This window comes from Cryptomeria japonica, chromosome 9 (assembly GCF_030272615.1).
Source record: "Cryptomeria japonica chromosome 9, Sugi_1.0, whole genome shotgun sequence".
NCBI lineage: Eukaryota > Viridiplantae > Streptophyta > Pinopsida > Cupressales > Cupressaceae > Cryptomeria > Cryptomeria japonica.
The window spans coordinates 293,860,978-293,886,006 of NC_081413.1; the positions used below are offsets into that span (position 1 = coordinate 293,860,978).

Below are 25,029 nucleotides of genomic sequence, written 5' to 3' on the forward strand. Positions count from 1 at the left end.
CTGCACCCTGGAGGATCTAGGCACAGAGGAAATCAAAAGAATGTATCAATCTGTGATACTGGGCAGCTTTGGAACCATCAAGCCAGAATACAAAGAAATTGAGAATCTAGGGTTAACTGATATTCTACACATATCGGAGTTCAAAGATGAGGTCATCAGATACGTTCTGAGTAGGGTTCACAACGAGTTCATTTGGCTAGATTGGCCTTACATGATCACCAAGGAGGCAATTCAAGCAGTCATTGGCTTACCCAAAGTCAGACAAGAACTTGGCAAGAAAATTTCCAACACTGAGGTTGATAAACTCACCGGTGCAACTCTTGATAGCAGATCAATGAAGATCAACACAATCACTGACACTGATGTGAAATTTGCAAGCACGATAATAGGTTATAAGGTAACTCAATCTAATCGATTGAATTTTGTTGCTAGTTTTTGCATTCATGTTGCATATCAGATGCTAAGGAATAATGCAAAATATGATTTATGTGAATGGTTGAGGAGTGAATTAATGTTGAACCTTGGAAAGATCAAGGAAGTTAAGAAAGGAACTTTCAGATACATAAACTTGATTGTTTGTTTAATGCTTTACTTCCCGAATGAGCTACCTGGTCTAGGGAAGAAGCGGTGGGCTCATGACATCTGGTAGGTATGTAGATCAAGGAAGCAATAACTGGTCTTGGTACCGGTAGAGATGAGAAACTTTGGGGTTATTTCAAAACATTCCAAAAAAACATGAGGTAGAGGGAGAGGTTATCAAAGAACATTGTGGAAAAGTACTCCACTGATATCTGTTTCATGGTGAAGACCGATGAAACCCTCATGGAAGCAGTTAAGCCAAGGACCATATGGGTTACAGAACTTGGATATGAGGTGGATGATAACATTCTGGACCTCTATGCAAAAATGTTTCTAGATGTCCCATTGGATGAAAAAATAGAGCATTTTGGCATGATAGATGAGAAGGCCCCTGAAGTCAAAACTGGATTCAACAAGAAGAGAAGAGAGAATAAAATAGACAAGATGTCCACATATATATAGAATGTAATTCATAAGATAGACACTCAACTGGGTTCTAGATCCAAACCGGCAGCAAAACCGACAGTGGCTAGTACTGCAGAAGTAAAGAAGCCCGAAGCTTACATTTCTACCGTCACTTCTGATTCTGAACCTAAGGAAAATGAACCTCTAGATTTCAAAAGGGTACACAGGAAAAAGGTAGATAAGCCACCGGTAGAGTAGAAGAAGGTGGAGCCTAGGACGAGAATTGTTAGAAAGGCAACTAAACCTATTGCATCGCCACCTCCAGCAAGGAAGCCTATACAAAAGAGAAAACTAATTACATCCATTCCAGCAACCAGAAGTAAAAAGAAGAAGAGTGGTGATACTAAATCTGGTAAGGCCACAAAGACCTGTGCTAAATTGATTGATGAGATAACCAAGGATGAAATGTTAAAAAATGTATCCATTTATTATGAAGATTTAGAGGATGATGAGCAAAATGAGATTGAAGAGGTAATTTTATTGTACATGGATATATATAAGAAAGCCTTAGTAGAAATTTCGAAGGAAATTCCTCTATCACTATACAATAATCTAGATGCTAGAAGACTTGATGCAATAAAAAGGGATAGAGAAATTAAGGAAGTAGAACTTTTGGAAATGTGTGATTCAATAAACAATGAGAAAATGAAAAGATGCATAGATGTTGCAAACAGAATAATATTTAGTAGCAAACCCTGAAAAATAAGCCTAATAATGGGCAGAGTTAATGAGGTGATAAATGAGACCAGTAAGGGTTGGACCAAATTCTTCTAGAAGAATCCAAATTTTCTTACATCTCATGAAGAGTTTGTTAAGGCAACAACTTCCACCATTCTAGATAAATCAAAAGGGAAAGGCATTTTGGGGAGTTCAACTCCAATTTTGACTAAACCAGTAGAAACTATAGATATACATACACAACCAGTAGTAAAGGAAAGTGTACAGTCTGTATCGGCACAAACTATTTTGAGCAAGGCAATGCACAAGATACTGTGAATATTATGGATAATACTCCACCAACACTAATTGACACTGCACCAAGTGGCGAAGCCACTGATGCTAAAGAAGACAAGGAAAAGGGAATTGAGTCTACACCGATAGTTCATATTGATTCCCCGACAAAGGTTTTGGCAATTGATACTTCTCAAGTTGAGAAGAAACCAGTCACTGAGATGAGTCCAACTGAGTTGATGATGATGGCTACTCGAAAACTATTAAAGGAGGGATCTACAGATAAGAGAATAATAGATCAATCAGTTACAGTGTTGCATAAATTAATCCTTGATTGTCAGAATGAGAATGAAGCAAGCCCTTCCAACAATTAAGGCAATAACATATCTAACAATTTTCAATCACTATAGCAGATATCAGACTAGCAGGCATTAGAAAGATTTACTATGGCTAAGAAAGCCGCCTTTGACCAGATCATTGAAATAGAGAAAAAGAAAATTGAAGCTAAACTCATTCTTATTGAGAATTGTTTGAAACAATGTACAAATATCTACAGGGTTTGTTGTAACATAGAAATTCTTACAACAAATGTAGATAGTAGATTAAAGGAATTACATGATATGATAGCTAGCATTGCAAATTCTTTTGATGGATTAACCACACTGACAACATCTATTGATGGATGAATTTTGTCCTTAGAGAACCAAATTTTTGTGGAGAGAGATAAAATTATTCAGAGAGCAAGGAGTCTTAGAGGATTGGTGAGTCCCAGATTGGATTCACTGGGTATACATAAAAGAGAGTGTATGGACATGATTGCTAAACCCACACTGACAGAAGTCAAAGAGAAGGAAACACTAGCACACTTACTAAGTGGACTAGCATCCATATCTAAAACTTTCAAAACTGGCTGGGATACATACCTACAATTGCTGGACAAGGCTTACCCGGAAATTTTGAAGTTAGTCAAGCTCCGGTAAAACAAACAGTACTTATTCATTCTTTTGTTCTGAATTCTTTCAATTCTTTCACCAAACTTTGGCATTGATGCCAAAGGGGGAGTATGTATATATGTGAAAAATATCAAAAAATATTAGATAGGAACATACGAGAAGGACATCAGAATATCAGAAGGAGTGTATTCTTTAGGGGGAGCATATTTCAGTTGAACCGGCAGGTAATCCATTTTTCACATGAGTGTTGCCATCAATGCCAAAGGGGGAGATTGTTGGCAATTGACACTCATCAGATTCATTTTGTTGTCATTAATGGTAACAAGATTAGATGGAAGTCATACACCGATATTGGAGTATCCAGGGTTACACCGGCACCAGCATCGACATCAAGTACTTCAAGGAAGCCGACATCAAGGAAGATTTATTTAAAAAATCATTTTGTAATTATTGTCGAGGCCGACATTGAATATATATTGTAATGTATTGTAAGCTGACATAAGGCATATTGTTTGTAATGGGTATATAGGCCAGTCTGCTAGGTCATTTTGAAAAGTGTGTGTAAGAATGTGACATAGGAGAATATAGAAGAACTGCATAATGCAAAGTATATGTATGTAGATCATTTGTATGTGAATGTTATATCATGCAATGACCCGTAGATAGTTTGGAAAGAATTCTTGGAGGAGAAGAGATACTGGTAGTAGTGTTCAGGGTTTATGAACCAATATAGAGCAGAGCTAGAACCGGAACTCTATTTGGCATAACAGATGTATTTTGTGAGTTCATTTTCATTGTTTTACTTTAGCAGAATCTTGTAGTCAGTGAGACTCTTTAGTGATGAGCAGTGTGCTCTAGGCAGTGTGCCTTCCTACATGTGTAGGCCCCCATTATATGTAATATCCTTTCATATGGCCAGTGAACTGATATTGTGGGTCGTAAATCCCATTGTGATTTTTCCTCTTCGAGGTTTTAGAAAATAAATTCTGTGTGTTATGGTGTTCATTTATGTGGATGGTTTATTTGCTTCAAGTTATATGTTTACTTGTTTACCAGTTTATATGTGTATGGTATGAAAGGATAAAATCCTCTTACCGGCAGAATACTGATTAACCCCTCCCCCCTCTCAGTGTTCTTGGATCCCAACAACTTCAAAACATTCTAAGCCTCAAAGAATAAAAAGGAAAGGATTCCTAAGGAGGTGGTAGAGAAGTACAAGCAAACCATTTGCTTCATGGTGGACAAGGATCAATGCCTGATGGAAGCAGTGGAGCCCCAAATTGTCTAGATCATGCCCATGAGGTATGAAGTTGACTTTGTTACACTTGAATCATATGCACAACATCTCCTAATTCAACCAATGGATCCCAAAGAAGGGAGATTTGAGACTTTTAAGGAGAAATATCTTAGTTTGCACCAACAGTTTACTGCCCCTTCCTGGAAGAGAAAGGTAACAAAGATGACAGAAGAAGTAGCTGCTTAGATGGGCTTCACCAAGGAGGAGGTGAAGAAGGCCAGAGAGAAATATGCTTAGAAGGAGGCAACTAAGTTTTCTCCTGCTCCAACGACATAACCTGCAAAGCCTACCCCATCCAAAAAAGGTGTACTGAAACAAAAAGAAAAACCTAAAAGAACTTATGTTGTTGTATCTCTGGTAGCCTCAAAAATGGAATTTGAGGAAGAGGCAGGAAGAGTGAAGAAAAAAGGTGAATTTTTCTAGCACGTGAGGAAGCCTCAATCCAGTGGAGCGCAGCCTAGCAAAAAGGCCAAGTCAGATCTTGCTCCCTCTGGAAGACCTAAAAGAAATAGACAAGTCAAAAGTCAATTAGACAAGGACCTAGAATTTGGCAATATACAAGGTAAGTATACAATAATTCCTCCACTGTTAGCAGACCATTTGATTGATGAGATATTCGTAGATGGAAATTTGAAAAATCTTCATGCAAATTTTGACAATTTTGATGATGGTGATCAAAGAAAAGTAGAGGAAGCGGTAGTATTGTATTTATATAATTTTAGTAAGACATTGATTGAGTTAGAGAAGTCTATTCCAAAGGACCTGTAAAATATTATTGATGCTAGAAGGATGAATGCCAGCAAAATGGATATAGAGATGAAAGAAAGAGAACTTGTAAATATATGTACATGTATAACTCATGATGAAGTTAACAGATTGATTGAAGAAGCTAATAAAAAGGAATTCATAATCAAAAATAGAATAAACTGGTTAATGATTAGTAATGTTGAGGAGGTGAGAAAAGAGACAGAGGAAATTTGGAAGAAGATCATTTAGAATGACCCTCTGTATAAAGATACCCTTAAACTAGCTTAGACGAAAGACAAGCTAAGTGATTCTAGAATTCAAAAGGTTGAAACTCAGTCTGAGGATCAACCAGAAGACCAAGTAACACTACAGTTGATACTGAGACCGGTGACAATCCTTCGATGACTAACAACACTGCAGCCCCTAAGATTCAATAGAAGGATGCTGAGTCAGATAAGGTGGACAAAGGAAAAGGCATAACCAATCCGGCAATTGCCACTCCTCCGGTAATAGGGATTTCACCCTAGATCAATCTTGATGGGTCAATTAGTCTTGGCAAGTTATCTCCCGCAGAGAAGCTTATGCTTGTTGCGGTAGTCCAAGCTCAAGCCAGCCAAGACCTTGTGAAATCTGAAATTGAAGATAAAGTTAGTTTTGATGTCCATTAATGTTTTGCAGAAGGTGGCTACAAATGTATAGCTAGATTCAAATGACAGCCCCTCTAGTAAATTGATTCAATTGATGAACAATGTAAATAGCAATTTTGATTCTTTGGAAAATATGACAACTCAAAAGGTTTTGGATAGATTTAAGGAAGTGAGGAAGCAGACATTCTTGAAGATGATTGAGGATGACAAGGTGACATTGAATAAGAGATTGTAGACCATTTCTAACACATGGTCAGAATCCAGTAAACTATACAAATCTTTTCTCATTTTTCCCAAATTCGTTATTGATATTGATAAGAAAATAAATGAGTGTCAGGGCAAGCTGGCAAGTATCTCACAATCATTTGATCCTAATATAACTCTAACCAAGAGCATTGAAGGAAAGATCTTAGCTTTGAATGATCAGATCTCTGGTTTTCAAGTTGATAAGGAGAAAATTTTGAGGAGAGTTGGTGAGCTCTGGAATTTAATTGTTGTTCGGATAGATACCATGTTGAGCAATAAAGCAAATTGTATGAAGGAAATGGCCTGACCTGTCCCATCTGGCTTAAGAGAGTTATAAATTCATGCCACTGTATTCAATGCATTTATTACAATTTTGGATAACCTAAAGAGTGGGTGGGAAACTCACTTGGGATCTTTGCAGAATACTTATGCCTACTTATTAAAATATTTGTAAAGTATTCATTTGTATATCAGTTTTGGACAACATCCCATCTTTGGCATTGTTGTCAAAGGGGGAGAGATGAGGTGAAAAATGTATGTAGAGTGTACAATTCGGTGGTGTAGATTCTTGGATTGTTGATCTAAGGGGGAGCCTTAGAATTATTTTATTCTTTCCTCTGGGGAACAGGTTTCTTTCACAGGTTTCAACACTTAGCCATTTTTCATAGGTGTTGCTATCAATGCCAAAGGGGAGATTGTTGGCAATTGACACTCATCCGGTGATTTCTGGTACCTGGATTTTGGTTTAGGGTTGTCATTGATGGAAACTCTTCATGGTAACTCAATCCGACGATCATGATTCATCTTATCCAGAAGTTGGTGTTAACCGGTAGACAATTAACCGGTAAAATAGGGTATTTCGGTAACGTGTTGATCCAGAATGATTTCTGATGATTGTGGTGTTTTTGGTGATTGCTTTTGTGATCTCAGTGATTGGGAAGACTTTTAGGAAGCATGTGGTTATAAATTTTTGGTTTGGTGCTATGTTTTGTTCGAGATTGAAGCCAACTTTGAGCTACTCGTTACATCTCTTGAAGTCGACTTGAAGGAGATTGTTTTTGTGTTATGACTAGATATATAAGATCGATTTGGTGATTGATTTTTGTGATGTTAGAGATGTATTGATCCATTTTGGTATGATTGAGTGCAGTTTCACATGCACATTTTGCTTTCAGATCAATCGGTAGTTGACTGAGATAGAAACAAAGTATTCAGTAGAGTGAAGACTGTTAGAGATTCAGAGCTTAACCGAAACTCATTTTTGCATAGTCAGATGTTGAATAAGACTTCATTTCATTGCATTTACTCATTGTAATTAAATTGTAAGTCAGTGAGACTTCCCTAAGGGTTGTAGCCCTCTGGGCAACTTTATTTAAGCAGTGAGCTCTAGGTAGTGATCCTGAATGCAAGTGCATTCCCCATCTATGTAATATTTATGTACTCCTAGCCATAGTATATGAATATTGTGGGTTCCAGCCCCACCATGGTTTTTCCCTTTCCGAGTTTCCACGTAAAAATTCTGGTATTGTGGATCTGTTTATGTTCTTATCTGTTATACTTTGTTAACTGACAGATAAAGAATAAGTTTGTGGTTTCAATTTTGGTAGATCACTAATCCACCCCCTCCCCCCACTCTCAATGATCTTTGATTCTAACACATAGACAATCACAGTATCATGCTAATTAAAGCTAAAATAAACACTACTAATAGACACTAAATACAAAATAAACTTAGTCTTAGGCATCTCACAAGCCTCATTAAGAAAATTGTTCAAAAATTTAAACTGAGAAATAGTATAGATAATAAACCAAATCCCTAACACGCTTCTAATACTATTAGAACCATCCATATAGTTGGTTTTTTTTTTTTGTTATAAACATGGTCATTGTTGGTTTCTTGGTCCTAGTTATGATGTTGAGTCAAATTGTGTATCTCCTAATTTCATTATATAATTTGTATATGTGGAATCTCCATTTCTAACTACAACTCTTAAAAAATCTATAACATGGTATTACAAAATACCTCCTTACAAGATTTGAATTTTTGTTTCATCGAAAATATTTGACACAAATTTATTATTAGATCTCTTCTATAATGTCATATGAATTTAAATGAAGCGTATTCTTTAGAATTTAAATTTGATTTGAAATTAAAACAAAATGATTATCTTAAAGAAAAATATTCTACACATGAAAAAAGAAAATACATATTTATATGTTAATAATTTATTTTTATATTACACTTTTGAAAAACATTATTAAAATAAGATGGCTCCTCAAATCAACTAACATGAGACTTTGGTTACATGAAAACCATCATAGGTTTACTAAATTCAGCTTATGCAAAAATGTAATTTTAACTATAGGGAAAAAATGTAGGAAATGAAATAGTTTAAGCTTTCTAAACTTAACTTATTATACTATGATCATATCACTTACTTTATGAAATTAATAGTAGAAATGTTAAAAAATTATTTTAAATGGTTTTATTTCTTTTATTAATAGAGAATAATATTTTTAAATAAATATTATGAAATGAAAAATAAAATTATTTAAAAATAAAAGAAGGTAAATAGAATAACATTTAATTTGAAATTTGACAAAATATCTAATCATAAAAGAAGTTAGATAGACTAGAATAGAAAAAAATAGAATTATTTAATATGTTATAGATCCAAATTAATAGAGTTGAGAAGGTTCCCAGTACTAAAAATTAAAGTTTCTTAAATTATGAATAAATTTAGGTATGATAGAATTAGGAGAATTATGTTTGCAATATATAACTAATAGTTGTGGTTGTATCATTCTATCTTTAAAAAAATAATTATTCAAAATATAAATGCAGCTCAATTTATAAAAAATATGTGTTACTTGTAATATTGAAATTTGATTAGTGAATATAGATAAATACAACTTGGACATGAGAAAGTTTGGAATTTTTTTGGAACCTAACTTTAAACTTAAATGAATTCAAATACAAGAAAATTGTGTTTGATATTATCCTAATTTAGTTTATGCTTTGAACTAGTAAACACATTTCTAGAAGAACTAAAAACCTAGTATATTTTCTATTGTGTGTAGTGATATGTGTATGGAATTGAAAAACAATAATGGGAGAAATAGAGATGCTAAATCCATACAATGAAGATATATATTTATTCCAAGGGAGAATAGATAATTTGTTATGAAATAAAGACGCTATAGAATACAAATATGTTGTATAAAATAAATAGCTTCATGAGAGTCATAGAAGAAATAAAAAATATGTAAATGAAAATAATAGGGAAAAAATATTATAGAAGATGGATTAGAGGCTTCATGGTGGAAAATAATATGTTTCTTCAAGGTTTGAGTAAGGATACAAATACAACTAAATTTGTAGTGGATTTAGATGATTCAATATAATATTAGGAAAATAAAACTTATTAGAGAGAAAGACATTAATTGAGAATCATTTCAGTGGATAGAAGAGAAGGATTAATAGAAGCAATATCTAAAGAGTTTTAAAAGTAGTGAATAATGTAACCATTTAGAAAATAAAAATTATCAATTTGGAGTAAAATTTTTTAATAGTTTGAATATCTTTAACATCATGGACACTTGTAAATATTGTGATGTCTCCACAATAATTGTATCCTAGTTAAAATAAGTCAATAAAAGTATAAGAATCACATAAAAATTTACTAAAATTTACTTTGAATTTATAATACTAAGAATAAGTTATAGAAAAAAACTAAATGATACCAAACTACCCTATAGGTATGGACAATAAATGATTCCAATACATAGAATAGAAATTATAAAAATCTACAATGCATCGCTATTTTAGTGGGATAGAGTCACTAAATAATATGAATATATTGAAGTATAATTTTTTATCATTAAATTAAAATTGTATTAATTATATAATTTGTATTTAGATATTACAAAAATAATATGTAATTTTTTCCTTTGTGCTACTTATTTGTACAACAAACATACAAGTAATGAAAGTCAATATTTTTAAAGAATTTTAGCTAATAGTTCAATAAATAACATGTATATTATCTATTGTCTATATTTTAGTGAACCCTAGTAGAAAGGAAAATATTAGCACAAGAAAAAAATGGACAATTCAAGTTAAAATTTAGTATGCCTTAAGGACAAGAATAGATGTATGGATCACAAAATAATGGTAGAGGCTTAATATAAATTAGTTTAGGGACCAAAATATAGAAGTTAGGAAAGCATGATTAAAAAAAATAAGAGTAGTGTATATGGCCCCCATAAATTATTGTTTAGTAGATGTATCAATAAAATTTGAGTATAAATGGAAAAGAGAAAGTAAGCAAATAAATGAGGAAAGGAAGAAGCATGAAGGTATAACAATTTCCTCCACCTTTTAACACTTGTTACAAGCCTAAGCCTTTAATCAGAATCATATACTCTCATTCAATCTCAACCCTTCATCAACTTTTGATCTCAATTGTCCATTTTCCTTTCAAAAATTATAAATTGGAGCCTTCTCCTTCACATCCATAACACAATTTTGTGCTATCCTTATGTTGCTACAATCATCTCAAATCTATCACTTTGTTATGCAAAAAGAAGAGCAATGCACATATCTGGAACAAGTCAAGAACAAATCAAGTGGTCAAGGGTGCAACCACTTTAGTTCAATCCATGAAGTCTCGAAGGTATAGAATTTGATTTGCGTTTAATTTTGATGTTCAAATTCTTGTTTAAGTGTTTATTTGTATTGCTCTCACATTCTTAGGCCCAACATTAAGATGTGCCATGAGACAACCTAACATGTGAATTAATACTCAATTAGTCATTTCAATAATATTAGTAAATAAGCATATTAATCTAGATTCCAATGCTGGCAGCAAAGAAGTCCTTAGTATATATATGTTATCTTGGTTTATGGTATCTATAAGAAAATCACCAACATATCTTATTATCTTTCATCCATCACATATATTGGGTTGTAATGGTTGTTAGACGTGCAATATTTTCATCTAAAAATACAATCAATAGAATACTATAGGAAGAATCTATGTACCATTAGACTATATTTTACCCCAAACACGTAGGTACGTGTGTAATTCCCGCCAAAATACCCTAGAGAAATATAACCATCCATCTAACAAATACAGATACTTTTTTTGTTTTTTAAAACATCATCTTCTAATGCAACACATTTACTAATATGCTCGATGCATTTAACATCCATATACAAGACATGCACATAATCAACTAAAGTATAATCAAAAGAGCACAATACGAAAATGAAAATAGATACAAATCATCATTAACTTTGTCTAGGGTGTCTCAACGCCATTACTTGGAATAATACTAAGAACATAACATCATAATCACTACCATAATCCATTACAATCTAACATTCCTTCATTTACTTTTCACAATTATATATAAGAAATCATCCATGATTAATTAATCTACCATGAACACATCTAATTACCACAAAAATGTCGTTTAACCCCTTAGGTTCATTTCAAGAGTACCAATCCAAATGTTCCTAATCCCTTTTTCCTTAATTTCTAACATATCAACATTAATTATATCATCTACAACATAGGGGTAAGTGCACCAAGATGGTGAACAAAAAGGGGGTATAAATGGTCACTTTTTTTCTTGTTTTTTTTTTTCTTTCTGAAAACAGGTAAACCTGAACTTCAAAGAGATATTTGAAGGTCATGCACTAAAAACTAGGAGTTGAGAAAAGAATAAGAATTGTAGTTCTCTGAATCTAGTTTCTAAAATACTAAAGTTTTTTAAAATTGGATAGGATTAAGAGGGTCAAACCTCTCATGCGCGAAAAAATGTTCTTGAGTTTTTCAAAAAAATATAACATAGCTATTTTCGTGCGCTGCACAAAATATATAGTTAGATTTACCAGTTTGAAAAACCAATTTGTAGGATTATAGGTAAGAGTGAGATCTAGAAGTTGTGTATTTTTTTTTTTATTTTCCTTTGAGTATTATTTTTAATGATTTTTTGAAGTGACCGCATCTTGAAAATTTGATACTTGTTCGTGTGTTGGGCATAACTTGCATCAAAATAATAAAAAATGCAAACTTCTTTTTTTAAAAGTGTATAGAATCTAGTGTAAAACAATAATATGCAATTTATTTTGAATTTGGTCAAGTATATCAAAAGTTATTTAAAAAAATGGTAGACATATGTCTGTGAGGACTGTCAAGGCACTGGTAAAGAAAATTAAAGTTTACTATGCTAATGTTGTCCAAAAATAGAAAAAATTATATGGTCAGAAAACTGAGAAGACGTGTGAGATTATGGTGGTAATTTTAGAGATACCCATTTGATCATTTGTAAACCTGATGATGACAAAGTCAAGAAATCATGAACTAGAAGATGAAAAAATGTGTAAAGGGACAAAAATGGGGGAAAAATGGGCTTGCAAGCCTTAGGGTCATTTTCCAACCCTCTTACCAAGCCAAAACCCGCACGGGTTTTGAAAAACAAAAAGTACATTTCACATTTCTTCACAATCCGCACCGGTTTTAAAAAGCAAAAAGTACTATTCATAGTTCTACATAACCCATAGAACTAAAACCATTATTTTGTGTTTCACAAAACCCGTACGGGTTATGAAGACATAATAATGTATGCTTGTAAACTTAGCATTTACTACACATATGTACAAACATACATATATAATATGTGTTTATGTATGTATATATGCATATCTATAGTTATATATACATATATTTATATAGATATATGTATATATGTTTGTATACATGCATGTCTCTCTTCTTTTCCTCTCTCTTGTCTTCCTTCCCCCATCATTGTATTTGTCTATTCTACCCTAATTATCCTCCTTGAGTTCTATGTCATCTCTCTCCCCCTCACACTGCTCTCTCTACCAAGTCTCTCACCCTTTTCTCCTTCTCGTTCTCTCTACCTCATGTCTCTCACCCTCTCCTCCCTCTCTCTCTCTCTCTCTCTCTCTCTCATGTTATCATATCCTATTATCACCCTCTCCCCCTTCTCTCTCTTTCTCTCCCCCTCCCTCTCCCTCTCCCTCCCTCTCTCGTTATCTTATCCTATTCTCTCTCTCTCCCCCTCCCTCTCTCTCTCTCTCTCTCTCTCTCTCTCTCTCTCTCTCTCTCTCTCTCTCTCTCTCTCTCTCTCTCTCTCCCTCTCCCTCTGCCCCTCTCCTTTTCCCAATCTCCCTCTCTCTCCCTCTCCCCCTCTCCTTTTCCTAATCTCCCTCTCTCTCCCTCTCCCTCCATCCCCCTCTCCTTATCCTACTCTCTCTCTCTCTCTCTCTCTCTCTCTCTCTCTCTCTCTCTCCTTATCCTATTCTCTCCCTCTCTTCCTATCCCCTATTATCTCTCTTACCCCTTCTCCCCCTATTCTCTCTCTTACCCCCTCTCCCCCTACTCTCTCTCTCTCTCTCTCTGTCTCTCTCTCCTTTTCCCAATCTCCCTCTCTCCCCCTCTCCTTTTCCCAATATCCCTCTCTCTCCCTCTCCCTCTCCCTCTCCCCCGCTCCTTTTCCCAATCTCTCTCTCTCTCTCTCTCTCTCTCTCTCTCTCTCTCTCTCTCTCTCTCACACACACACACACACACACACACACACACACACACATTTTCCCAATCTCTCCCTCTCCCTCTCCCTCTCCTCTCCTTTTCCCAATCTCCCTCTCTCCCTCTCCCTCTCCTCTCCTTTTCCCAATCTCCCTCTCCCCCTCTCCTTTTCCTAATCTCCCTCTCTCCCTCTCCTTATCATACTCTCTCTCCCTCCCCTTCTCGTTATCTTCTCCTATTCTCTCTCTCTCTCTCTCTCTCTCTCTCTCTCTCTCTCTCTCTCTCTCTCTTCCTATCCCTTCTCTCTATGTCTCTAACTCTCTCCCTCCCCTTCTTGTTATGTTCTCCTATCTCTCTCTCTCTCTTCCTATCCCTTCTCTCTATGTCTCTAACTCTCTCCCTCCCCTTCTTGTTATGTTCTCCTATTCTCTCTCTCTCTCTCTCTCTCTCTCTCTCTCTCTCTCTCTCTCTTATTTTCCCAATCTCCCTCTCTCTCCCTCTCCCGCTCTCCTTTTCCCAATCTCCCTCTCTCTCTCCCTCTCCTTTTCCTAATCTCCCTCTCTCTCCCTCTCCCTCCATCCCCCCCGCTCTCTCTCTCTCTCTCCCTTCTCTTTCTTTCCCTATCTCTCTCTCCCTCTCTTCATATCCCCTTCCCTCTTTGTCTCTAACTCTCTCTCCCTCCCCCTCTCCTTATCCTATTTTATCCCTCTCTTCCTACTCTCTCTCTCTCTCTCCACTTCCTATTTGGTTCCTAGTTCTATATAACCTGTACGGGTTATGCAGAACTAAGGGCAAAACTTCTCTCTCTCTCTCTCTCTCTCTCTCTCTCTCTCCCCTCTTCCTATTTGGTTCCTAGTTCTATATAACCTGTACGGGTTATGCAGAACTAAGGCCAAAACTTCTAGTCTTGCATAACCCATTGGTTCCTAAAAAGTATAATGTTCCTCAAAACCCGTACGAGTTTTGAGGAACTTTTGATTTTTTATTATAAAATATAATGTTCCTCAAAACCAATATGGGTTTTGAGGAACTTTTTTATTTTTTTAATTGTTTTTGGCTAGGCTTGGTGTTACCAAGCCTAGCATGTTTTTGAATTTCCAGAACACGCACGGGTTATGAATTTTTTTTTTTTTGCATGTGGCCACTTTTATGTTCGCCATCTTGATGCACTTACCCATAGCCATTACATTTCCTTTAATAAGATCTAATCTTTCACATCATCATAATTTTAATTACTTAATCATTCCAAGAGACAAGTACAGATAAGGAAAATAACTTCTTTTCTTTTAAGCATATAAGATCTATTCCATCTAAGGCCAAACCAATGACAATTTATTCAACCATGAATCTAAATCCATTTTCCACAAATGAACAATATCCAAGATACAACATAGAATCAACTAGGATTAACATATTCCATTACATAAGATTACAGTATTCTTTGCACCAATAGGTATGATACCCAATCTACAAATTCAAATATCTCATGAATATTACATGAATCATAATACATCAATCTACTGCAAGAATCCACATCCACGCACAAGAGCATAAAACCACTCAACCATTTGGAACCATAAGGATCCAATCCCCGTGCTAGGAGATGACACAAGGTCCTACACACACTCTAGACCTAGGTTGACACCTAATAACCAAAGAGACCTCAACAAGACAACAACCACAAAAGAAAACTACCACAAGAGTAAATAGTTAAAATCACATCACATGGCTAGATCAAAAGCATAAAAATCCCAGAGGCATATCAACAACCATGGCATAAGGAACAAGGACACATGTAGGGAAGAGTGTCATCACATGCTATTCTCACAAAGAAGGGAATAATATATAAACATCGGTATCTCCACCTGCTCGCCTAATAGACATGTGGAACTATCTCAACCTATGAGAGAATCAAGGGAGTTCAGTTTACCATCTCTGTGGTCTTCCCAAGCTCATCCCTAGTCTCCACTCAAGGGGTATGAGGTGGGGTACCAAATCCATTTAATTATCTTGTTTAGCTAAATCGTAATTACCCAACCCAACTAATTAATTATTATGATTATCACTTATTTAAATCAAGGAAAACTTTCAATGTGTTCCTAGTGGTCTAGACTTCAAGCATCCTTACAAAGAACCTCTTCAAAGCCTATTCTCTCATGACCCCAACCATCACATGGAAGCACACTCTCCCTAACCATATTCCAAGACCTTAGGGTAATCACAACAATAATATCAACAAGGAGACTCAATAAATAACATTCAACAAATAACTTCCACATATACATATGCAACAAGAACAATAGCCAAAATGCTAATATATAACATGAGCCTCAAATACTAATCAACAAACCATAAACAATAAACAAGAGCAAGGAACAATTCCTCTTTTCTCAGCCAAAGCAACATATTCCTCTACAACGAGGCACACATCATCTCGCTGGAGTTATCACAAAATGATCCTCTATAGCAAGGAATAACCCATCTTGTTGGAGTCCATACAATATATAAATCCCTCAACAACAAGGTATAAAACATCTCTCTGGAACAAGAAATATAAATAGAAAACCACATCTGATCAAATACCCCAACTTAGAAAATCGCAAGGAAATCAAACACAACCTTTGGTACAAGAACATACTCAGAAAATTCATCATAGAAAATTAAAATCATCAAAACACAAGAGACGAAGTAGTTTAGCACTTTTGTTAATTAGTATAGCACATTTTCTCGACAATTTAGCACCTATGTGAGGTACAGTAGTGCATATGATAATTCTTGTGGTGCATTCACCCAATATAATAGTGCCTTTGCTTAGAGAAACAATGCTTACATGCAGAAGTTTAGTGCCTTTGAAACTCAGACTAGCGCATTTGCTCCTCAAAATGGTGTATTTAACAGGTTTAATGACACATTCAAATAAAAGAATAGCGCTCACACATTTCTGGCACATTTGCAAGAGGGTTTAGCGCCTTTGACTTCAGAATATGAATTTACCAAAAATAAGAGGGTTTAGGGCCTTTGACTTGCCATAAAACCATCTAAAATTATGCTTTATGAAAACCTCTTGTATTGTTATGCACATTCAAACATGACAATAAAACACACAAATTAAAGAAAATGAAATATGTTTAAATTGATTGATTTTGAGTGTTATGATTGATTTTGATTTTGAGCATTTTATATTAACTTCAATTCTATCCAAAGACATCCAAATGCAGATATTAACAATCGCTATAAACAAACGTTATAATCATTGTTCAGATGTTGTTGCTCAAATATCATGAGTATATACATATATATTAAACATGCATAAACATTACAAACAATCAACAACACCATCGATCACAGTCATGGCTAGTTCTCCTGATCACGATAAGCATCTATAATTTTCTACTAAAATTCGTTTTATTGACTTTACTCAAAATTATAGATACTTGTTTGTGATGACCAAAACAAACTATGGCTTTGATTTTTCAAAAACGCCAATAACACGAGTTTTCTAACCCCTAATTTAGCGGTTGCCTGCACGGGCGGGCCATAGCTAAAAACGGGGTTATAAAACTTGCGTTATTGACTTTTCCAACAATTACATATCGTTGAGCGTGATGAGCATAACAAGCCGTGGCTTTTATTTTTGGGAAAATAAATAACACGACTTTTATAATCCATTTTTGGGGCCAGTTTCATCGCGTCAGTACTCAGAAAACCTTCGTGTTATACACACGACAATAGTACTCCGCAACTAAACTGGCTCCAAAACGACATGTCAATAACACAAAAATTTTCAAAAATTACAGATCGTTGATCGTGATCAGCAAATTTTGCTGCGGGTTTGATTTTTCAAAAAAATTCGGGAGTCAATAATACAAGTTTTATAACCCCTTTTTGGAGCCAGCTGTTCTGGCTCCAAAAACTTACGAATTGTGTATAACACAAACATTATATGCATGTTATTGACTGTTGGTTTTTGTATAACACGAAGGTAGGTATTACAGAAATATGGATCTCTCCATGAACCATCTGTCGTTAGGAGGCAGTGATCTCATAGAGAGAGGGCCACAATTGCAGGCGAATTCAACAAAGAAAGCCAAGCAGTATCATCTAATTCACCTGATCTTCTATAATAAGCATTGAGCAAGAAAATGTAAACACCAAATGATACGCAGTTTTGGAACTAGTGTAAACACGTGTGTAAACACAAAGATTTATTTTTGATTGACCCACTTACCCAACAAATGCATAAAAACGCTTGTTTTAACATTTTTCCCTTATGTGTTTTTATTGCAAGTTCATAGTGGAGAGTATTCAAGCAAATAAGAGCCAACCATTGAGTTTTGATTTCTACATACCTTTCACAGATCCACAGGCACCTAACCCTCGCCCATGCTATTGTCGCCGCTCGTATAATACGCATTTTGCCTTCCTCTTGAAACCCTCTGCAACATATCAAAGCTAAGTTCTTTCATTTTTGCTGGACTTCAAAAACGAAAACATCAAAGGAAAAAAATCGTCTCAACAAATTAGATTTTAACGTACCTACCAAGTTCCACAGGCACCAAATCCTCGCCCGCTTTGCTGTCATCGCTCGTATAATGCATGTTTAGCCTTCTTCTTCAAACCCTCTGCAACATATGAAAGCTAATTTCATTCATTTTTTGCTAGACTTCGGAAACGAAAACGACAAAGGAAAATCGTGTGAATAGATATTTTAACATACCTAGCAAGTTTCATAGACACCAAACCTTCCCCCACGTTGTTGTCGTTGGTCCTATAATGCGTGTTTTACCTTCCCAGATATCTGCTCAGTTCTTGTTTTTCTATTTCTTGCCTTCCAAGTTAATATTTGCATAGTATTGACCACAACACATGAGTGGATAAACTTAAAACGTGGAGTTATTGACACCCAACACTGCGTGTTATCGTACAATAACAACAGTGGGAGACAGACTCCCACTACTTTCCCGCCCGCCCAACCAAGCCTTATGTGGTCTGCGACCTAATGGTTTGCAAAGGACCGATTGCATGTTATACAAACCCCAAAATCTAGTGACATGACGTGGGGTCTGAACGTCCTTTCCAGCGAGTCCACGTCGTCAGAGCCCTAGCCTACGCGATGTCTCGTCCTATCCACCTCATCATTGCCCGTGCGTGGGACCACCTCCAACTGAGCATGGGTATGCATGTATGTTATGCATGCCTTTGATACGACACTAACGTTTTGGAGCCAAAATAGTTGTATTCGCTTGCACACATGCCTCATCATTTTCGTGGCAAGGTAAAAAAAATCTCTATTATTTGATGCTTCTATATTTGATTTTGGTATTTTTTTCTCACTTTAAGTATTGAGTTTTAATTAACTTTGATCTTTCCTAAACCCTTTAATTTAAGTTAGTGAATAGTTTTCCTTTTGTTGAGGCAGAAATGAGCAAGTGTGAAGTTCTTGCATGGTTGTTTATCATGAGAGAATGTTATAATCTTTGCTTTCAATTTTTAAATCATCAGATAAGAAAACCATTTGGATGTGTGAATGAATAGTTTATCTCGTGGTTTGTTGGATAATTAAATTTAAGTACAATATGTTGTCTCTTGTCTGATTTGATTTATTTTAATATTTATACTTCATGTAGAAGAGGAATTGTGGTTTTCTTCCTTCGTTGATAATTGAGTATTTATGACAATTTTAGGTTTTAAATAGACATAGATGACTTCTCCCTTATTGATGCAGAGCTGAGCATCTAAGTGTGGTAAGCTTGAAAGCTCCTAATGGCACAGATAAGACCTCATTATTTTTCCCCATGAAGATCTTCAGGTGTTACTATTGTTGAAAATTGTTGTTGTTAGGATATGTTGTTGTCATTGATGTCAACATTTTCCTATGATTTATTGCAACCACCATTGCAGATTGGTTTATTGGGACCATGGTTTAGTGTATGGAGTATTTCTAGTATCATTATATCTTTCTGTATTGGTTTTGGTGATCCGAAAGCTTAATTGATCATATCATATGATCCAGTTTGCAATTTGGTTTTTTTATCAGTACTTTGCAGAGTTCGGTATTTCCTCCAATATATTCTAGTGTGATCAGATCTTGAGTTGAGATTTTGGGAGATTGTTTGGGATGTTCATAATGGATCATAATTTGGTGCTCTGCAAGTTATCTTTCTTGTTTGAGTTGCTACTATTTGAATTCTCTTGAGTTTAAGATGTTGATTGATGAAGATTTGATAAGTGGTGTTGGTGCAGCTATTGCAGATGATTATAACGTGCTTGCTGATGTTTCCTAATTGTGTCCTATTTGTTTTGATGATCCGCATCAATCGTTGTGCAAGTTTTTGGTAATTTTGCTGAACCAGTGATGATCTTCGTGTTATGCGGTATTCTTGGTGGTGTAGCGTGTTGCGGTGAATCTTGGCGTGATTTTCGGTGGTTTTGCGTGTTTGAGCATTTGATTTAGATCCATGTTATATCATGTATATCATTATATTGGTCTGGCGGTTGATCTTTGTATCGTGTGATATAATTTTGTAATTGTGAGTTGAGGGTCTGGCCAACCTTGTAATCAAGGTTGATGAATTATATAAATAGGTGATATACTCGTAATTTAGGTATTGAGGTTGTGTCTCATTATCAGAGAGGTGTATGTGCAAATAAAAGGATTCATCTTTCGGTGTGGTGTATTGAATAGAGATTGGTGTAAAGCAGACAAATGTGCTTAACTGGAACTGTCATCAAGCATTAGCAGATGCTATTATTGCAGTTCAGATTGTAGTCTGAATCTTGTTGTAAATCAGTGAGACTTCCCTGAGGGTTGTAGCCTTGTGGGTTATTGTATCTTGAGTAATGAGCTCTAGGCAGTGTGCTTGAATGTTGGTGAATTCCCCATTGTAATTATTTTCACATACTACTGCAGAGTATCATCTTATTGTGGGTAGGTTCCCACCATGGTTTTTCCCTTAACCAGGTTTTCCACGTCAAAATCTTGGTGTTGTGTGTTATGCTATCAATTTGTTTATCTTTGTTGTTGCTGCAGTTTATCAAATTTGCATTTGTGGTTAAGTTTGTTAATCTGGTGAAAACTGATTCACCCCCCTCTCAGTTTTCTTTCATTATTGTTGCCAACAACTATGACTCCTATGATTTGTTCAATAGACAGATGACAATGGATAATGGATGTTGATACTTGATACTACTTGGATGCTTCTATGGCTTGATAATAGGCTTATAACTGCCATATTAAGCTACCAATGAGATAATTATCTATTGACTTCTGCTTTTCATTATATTCTGAGGTTCTTAGATCAAAAATATAAAATAATGTCTTTACAAATATATTAGCTCAAAGCAAATTGATGTGAAGCAACATTAGAAATCCACCCAAAGAGGGCATACATAACTTTGCATATATGATCTGGTAATTATAATTCACTCTTAAATGGCAGGCCTGACATATGCACTAGATAATACAACTAAACCAGCCAAATGAAGCAAATAACCGTCAAGAGATGAACTACGTTTCATATCAGAGCATTGGATTGTTCCTATGCCCTTCTCTGACATTTCCTGCTGGTCAAGAAGCTTTTGATTGTGTTGAACCATTAATTTCCTTTTGTTTTTCCCACTCTCCACCCTTCAGCTCATCATTAAAGACATGTACAAGCTTATTGTACAAACAGTTTAATGTCATGACACCTCTGTGGTGTTATAAAACAGTTTAACCAATACCCCATCAGTATACACAGCTAGTGATACATTCTATATATCCGCCTTTATAAGGTCCCCATCATGGTCTAGCTCTCCAAACACTAGAAAAAATGTTTTTAAGAAACTGAAAACCTGATTCCTTCTCATCACTGCAAGTCTAGCACAATGCATCTTGTGAAATTGCAAGCCTATATTTACAACTTTCTTCACTTGGCATCTCCAATAGTCTCCACAAGAACATTGTGCTTGTTAGAAATCATGGAACCAGTCTTCACTTGGAAATGAATTTGGTTGCGGTGTGCAAATCAAAACATACTAAAAATTTAGTGTTGATCAGAATCCTGGGGATGCATTTACCAGTCAACTAATATTGTCACCATCCCACTCTTGACGGCAGAGAAGTAATTCTTTTTTCTCCTCTTCCACATTAATTAGCGTATAAGTCTCGAATCTGGAAATATCCTGCTGCCTCCATATCCCAAGAGAACTCCCCCAACTTTGCATAACTCTCATGTGTTCGTGGGTATCATCTGTCTCCAACATAAAACACATGTACTATTCTATGAACTTGAATCCAACTACATGCAGGAACCTTTTTTATTTCTCTCTCTTTCATCAATTTCCTTACAATTTGAATATCACTCCAACTGCCCACGTCTGCATAAATGTCTGATAGAAGAACATAAGGTGGGGCAGTTTTCGGATCCAGTTCGAAAACGAAAGTTGCTGTATATGCTCCTAACCCCATCTTCTTATGTGATCTACAGGCACCAAGCAAACATGTCCACACAACTGCAGTAGGTTTAGTTGCCATTTTGATGATAATATTTAGAGCTTCCTCAAGATAGCCAGCACGGCCAAGAAGGTCAACCATGCAAACATAATGATCCGTTGTAGGCAGAATGCAGTAAAATTCACTCATGCTGTTAAAATAGTTACAACCCTCGTCCACTAAACCTGCATGGCTGCATGCACATATAACACAAATGAAGCTTATGTGGTTAGGGTATATTCCAGAATGCTTCATAAATTCAAAGAGTTTAAGAGCATCTTTGCCATAGCCATGCATTGCATATCCTGCAATCATTGCATTGAATGAAACCACATCTCGTTCAGATATTTTGTCAAACAAATCACGAGCCTTGTGTATGATTCCACATTTTGTATAGATGTCTATCAGGGCGTTTGCGACTAAGACATCGGACAGAAATCCACTTTGGATTATTCTTTGATGGAATACCATACCCTGTTCCAAATCACCTATACTGGCACAGGCTGGAAGGATGCTGGCAAAGGTTGCAGCATCTGGCTTTACACATGCCAATTGCATTTTCTTAAAAATCTCCAAAGCCTCTTCAACACATCTATTTTGTGCATATCCTGCAATCATTGTATTCCATGTGACCACAGTTTTTTTAGGCATTTTTTCAAAAATACTGCACGCCCTTTGTATACTTGCACATTTTGCATACATATCTATCAGTGCATTTACAGCGGGCACGTCCAACAGAAATCCGTTTTCAATTAATTTTCCATGGAAAACCATACCGTGCTCCAAAGCTCCCATTTTGGAACAGGCTGGGAGGATGGTGATAAATGTTATGGAGTTTGACTTCACACCTGCCAATTGCATTTGATTAAAAGCTTCCAAGGCCTTTCCGACAAGTCCATTAAGTGTGTATACTGCAATTATCGCATTCCATGAAACCAAATCTTTTTCAGGCATTTTCTCAAACAGTTTCTGCGCCTTCTGCATGCTTCCGCATTTTGCATACATGTCTATTAGGGCACTAGCAACTACAACATCTGACAAAAGTCTGCTTTCCACTATAATCTGATGGATACCCATACCATGTTCCAAATATCTCATTTTGGCACAGGCTGGAAGAATGCTGGCAAAGGTTGTGGAGTCTGGCTTTACAGTCGACAATTGCATTTGCTTAAAAGTCTCCAAGGCATTTTCCACAAACCCATTTCGTGCGTATCCTGCAATTATCACATTCCATGAAACCACATCTCTATATGGCATTTCTTTGAAAAGTCTTAAAGCCTTACAAAGAAGACCTTTTTGTGCATATGCTGTAATCATCGTATTCCATGATTCCAGATTTCTCTGAGGCATTTTATCAAACAATTCGTACGCTTTCTGTATGCTTCCGCATTTAGCGTACATGTCTATCAAGGCATTCATAACTACATCATCTGACAAAAATCCGCTTTTAATTATCTTCTCATGGAAATACATTCCCTCTTCTAAAGCTCCCGTTTTGGCACATGCAGGAAGCACGGTGACAAAGGTTGCAGAGTTTGGCTTTACACCTGCCACTTGCATTTGCTTGAAATTCTCCAAAGCCTTTTGAAAAAACCCAAATTTTGCATATCCTGCTATCATTGCTGTCCATGAAACCACATTTCTTAGAGGCATTTTGTCAAACAGTTCTCGTGCTTTCCGAATGCTTCCACATTTCACATACATATATATCAGGGCATTTACAACTATTCCATCGGACAGAAACCCACTTTCGATTATGCTTTGATGGATACCCCTACCCTCTTCCAAGGCTCCCAATCTGGCACACACTGGGAGGATACTGGCAAAGATAAACTGATCAGCTTGGACACCTGAATCTCGCATTCGGTTAAAGAGTGTCAATGCCTCGTGAAGAGAACCATGTCTTTGGTGAGTTGCAATAATCACATTCCATGAAAAGAGATCTCGCGCTCTCATTTCGTCGAAAACTTGACGAGCATCTACCAAGCCGCCGCACTTGGCATACATGTTGATAAGCTGATTTTGAAACACCGTGTCTAGCAAATCACATTTCAGTGATGAAAGAGTGGAAGAGCATACCCTCTGAAAGCGCATTGTTGGCAAAAGCAGAGCAGTGGATGGCATTGTTAACAAACCTCATGCTTTGGCTTGCCACAGTTAACAGACCTCATCAGATGGATTTTCTTCCCAACCTAGCACGAGGCACCTCTCTACTCTAGTATACAGATCTTCTACATTATACCGAATTTGGCTACATTTGATCGACTTACGGTTAGCCTGAGCTTAAGCTTCTAGTTTTTCTGTTCTTCAGGACCAGAGGTCCCAGAGGGGGCAAAAATATTATTAGGTGATTATTTGTTTTTTAAGGAGTTCCTGCATTTTAGGCTTATATATTTCAGTCATCACAATGTATCATGATTTTAATTGCAGGATGCTAAACTGAAATTTGACTTTTAGTTGATGAAGATTGTTGTTAAATTCATTTGAGGTGATGGTATGTTGAACAAGCTCAAGCTCCAAATAATCCTCATCAATGAGAAGTCAAAATTTCAGTTGTGTAGCATTCAATCATCAATGCTATAGTGCATTCTATGGTCCATAATCGTTACCAGCTAAGGAATGATAACTACCACTAGTCAATTATTTATGTTTAGATTTCTGTTAAAAAAATTGGAGGGAAAATATTTATTCTTTTACTTGTTTTTATCTCTATACACACTACACAAAGTATAGAAGATAACCCAGACTGTGTTCATGAGATTGCCAACTTCCTTAAATTTTGGAGCTTAGTTTTAAGCTAAAATGCACTACAAAAATTCATGAGACGGACAACTTTAAAATATTCCTAAAAAATCTCATGAACTCCAACTCTATCTTTTAAGAAGCCCCTCTACTAAACCCTTTCAACCTTAACCCACCTAAAACAATGTAAAGACTAATTCAAAACAACCAGATAAATTTATACCTTCTTATATATTTTCACATTTTCTTCTCATATATTCCATTCGTCCTCTTATTGATCCTCATCTCTCTCCCACCTTCACTCCTATCCTAAGATCCCTACTAGCATAACTCTTATCCTAAATCTATATAACTCCTCATTTTGTAATAT

At 35.9% G+C, this 25,029-nt stretch overlaps 1 protein-coding gene across 1 annotated transcript; it reads right to left on the reverse strand.

Moving 5' to 3' along the window:
* Window positions 1–20,751: 20,751 nt before the first annotated feature.
* Window positions 20,752–24,489, reverse strand: LOC131079606 (pentatricopeptide repeat-containing protein At2g13600). The gene has a single exon (XM_059211372.1). The coding sequence runs from the start codon at window positions 24,039–24,041 to the stop codon at window positions 21,672–21,674; it is 2,370 nt and encodes a 789-aa protein (XP_059067355.1). The 5' UTR covers window positions 24,042–24,489; the 3' UTR covers window positions 20,752–21,671.
* Window positions 24,490–25,029: the final 540 nt, after the last annotated feature.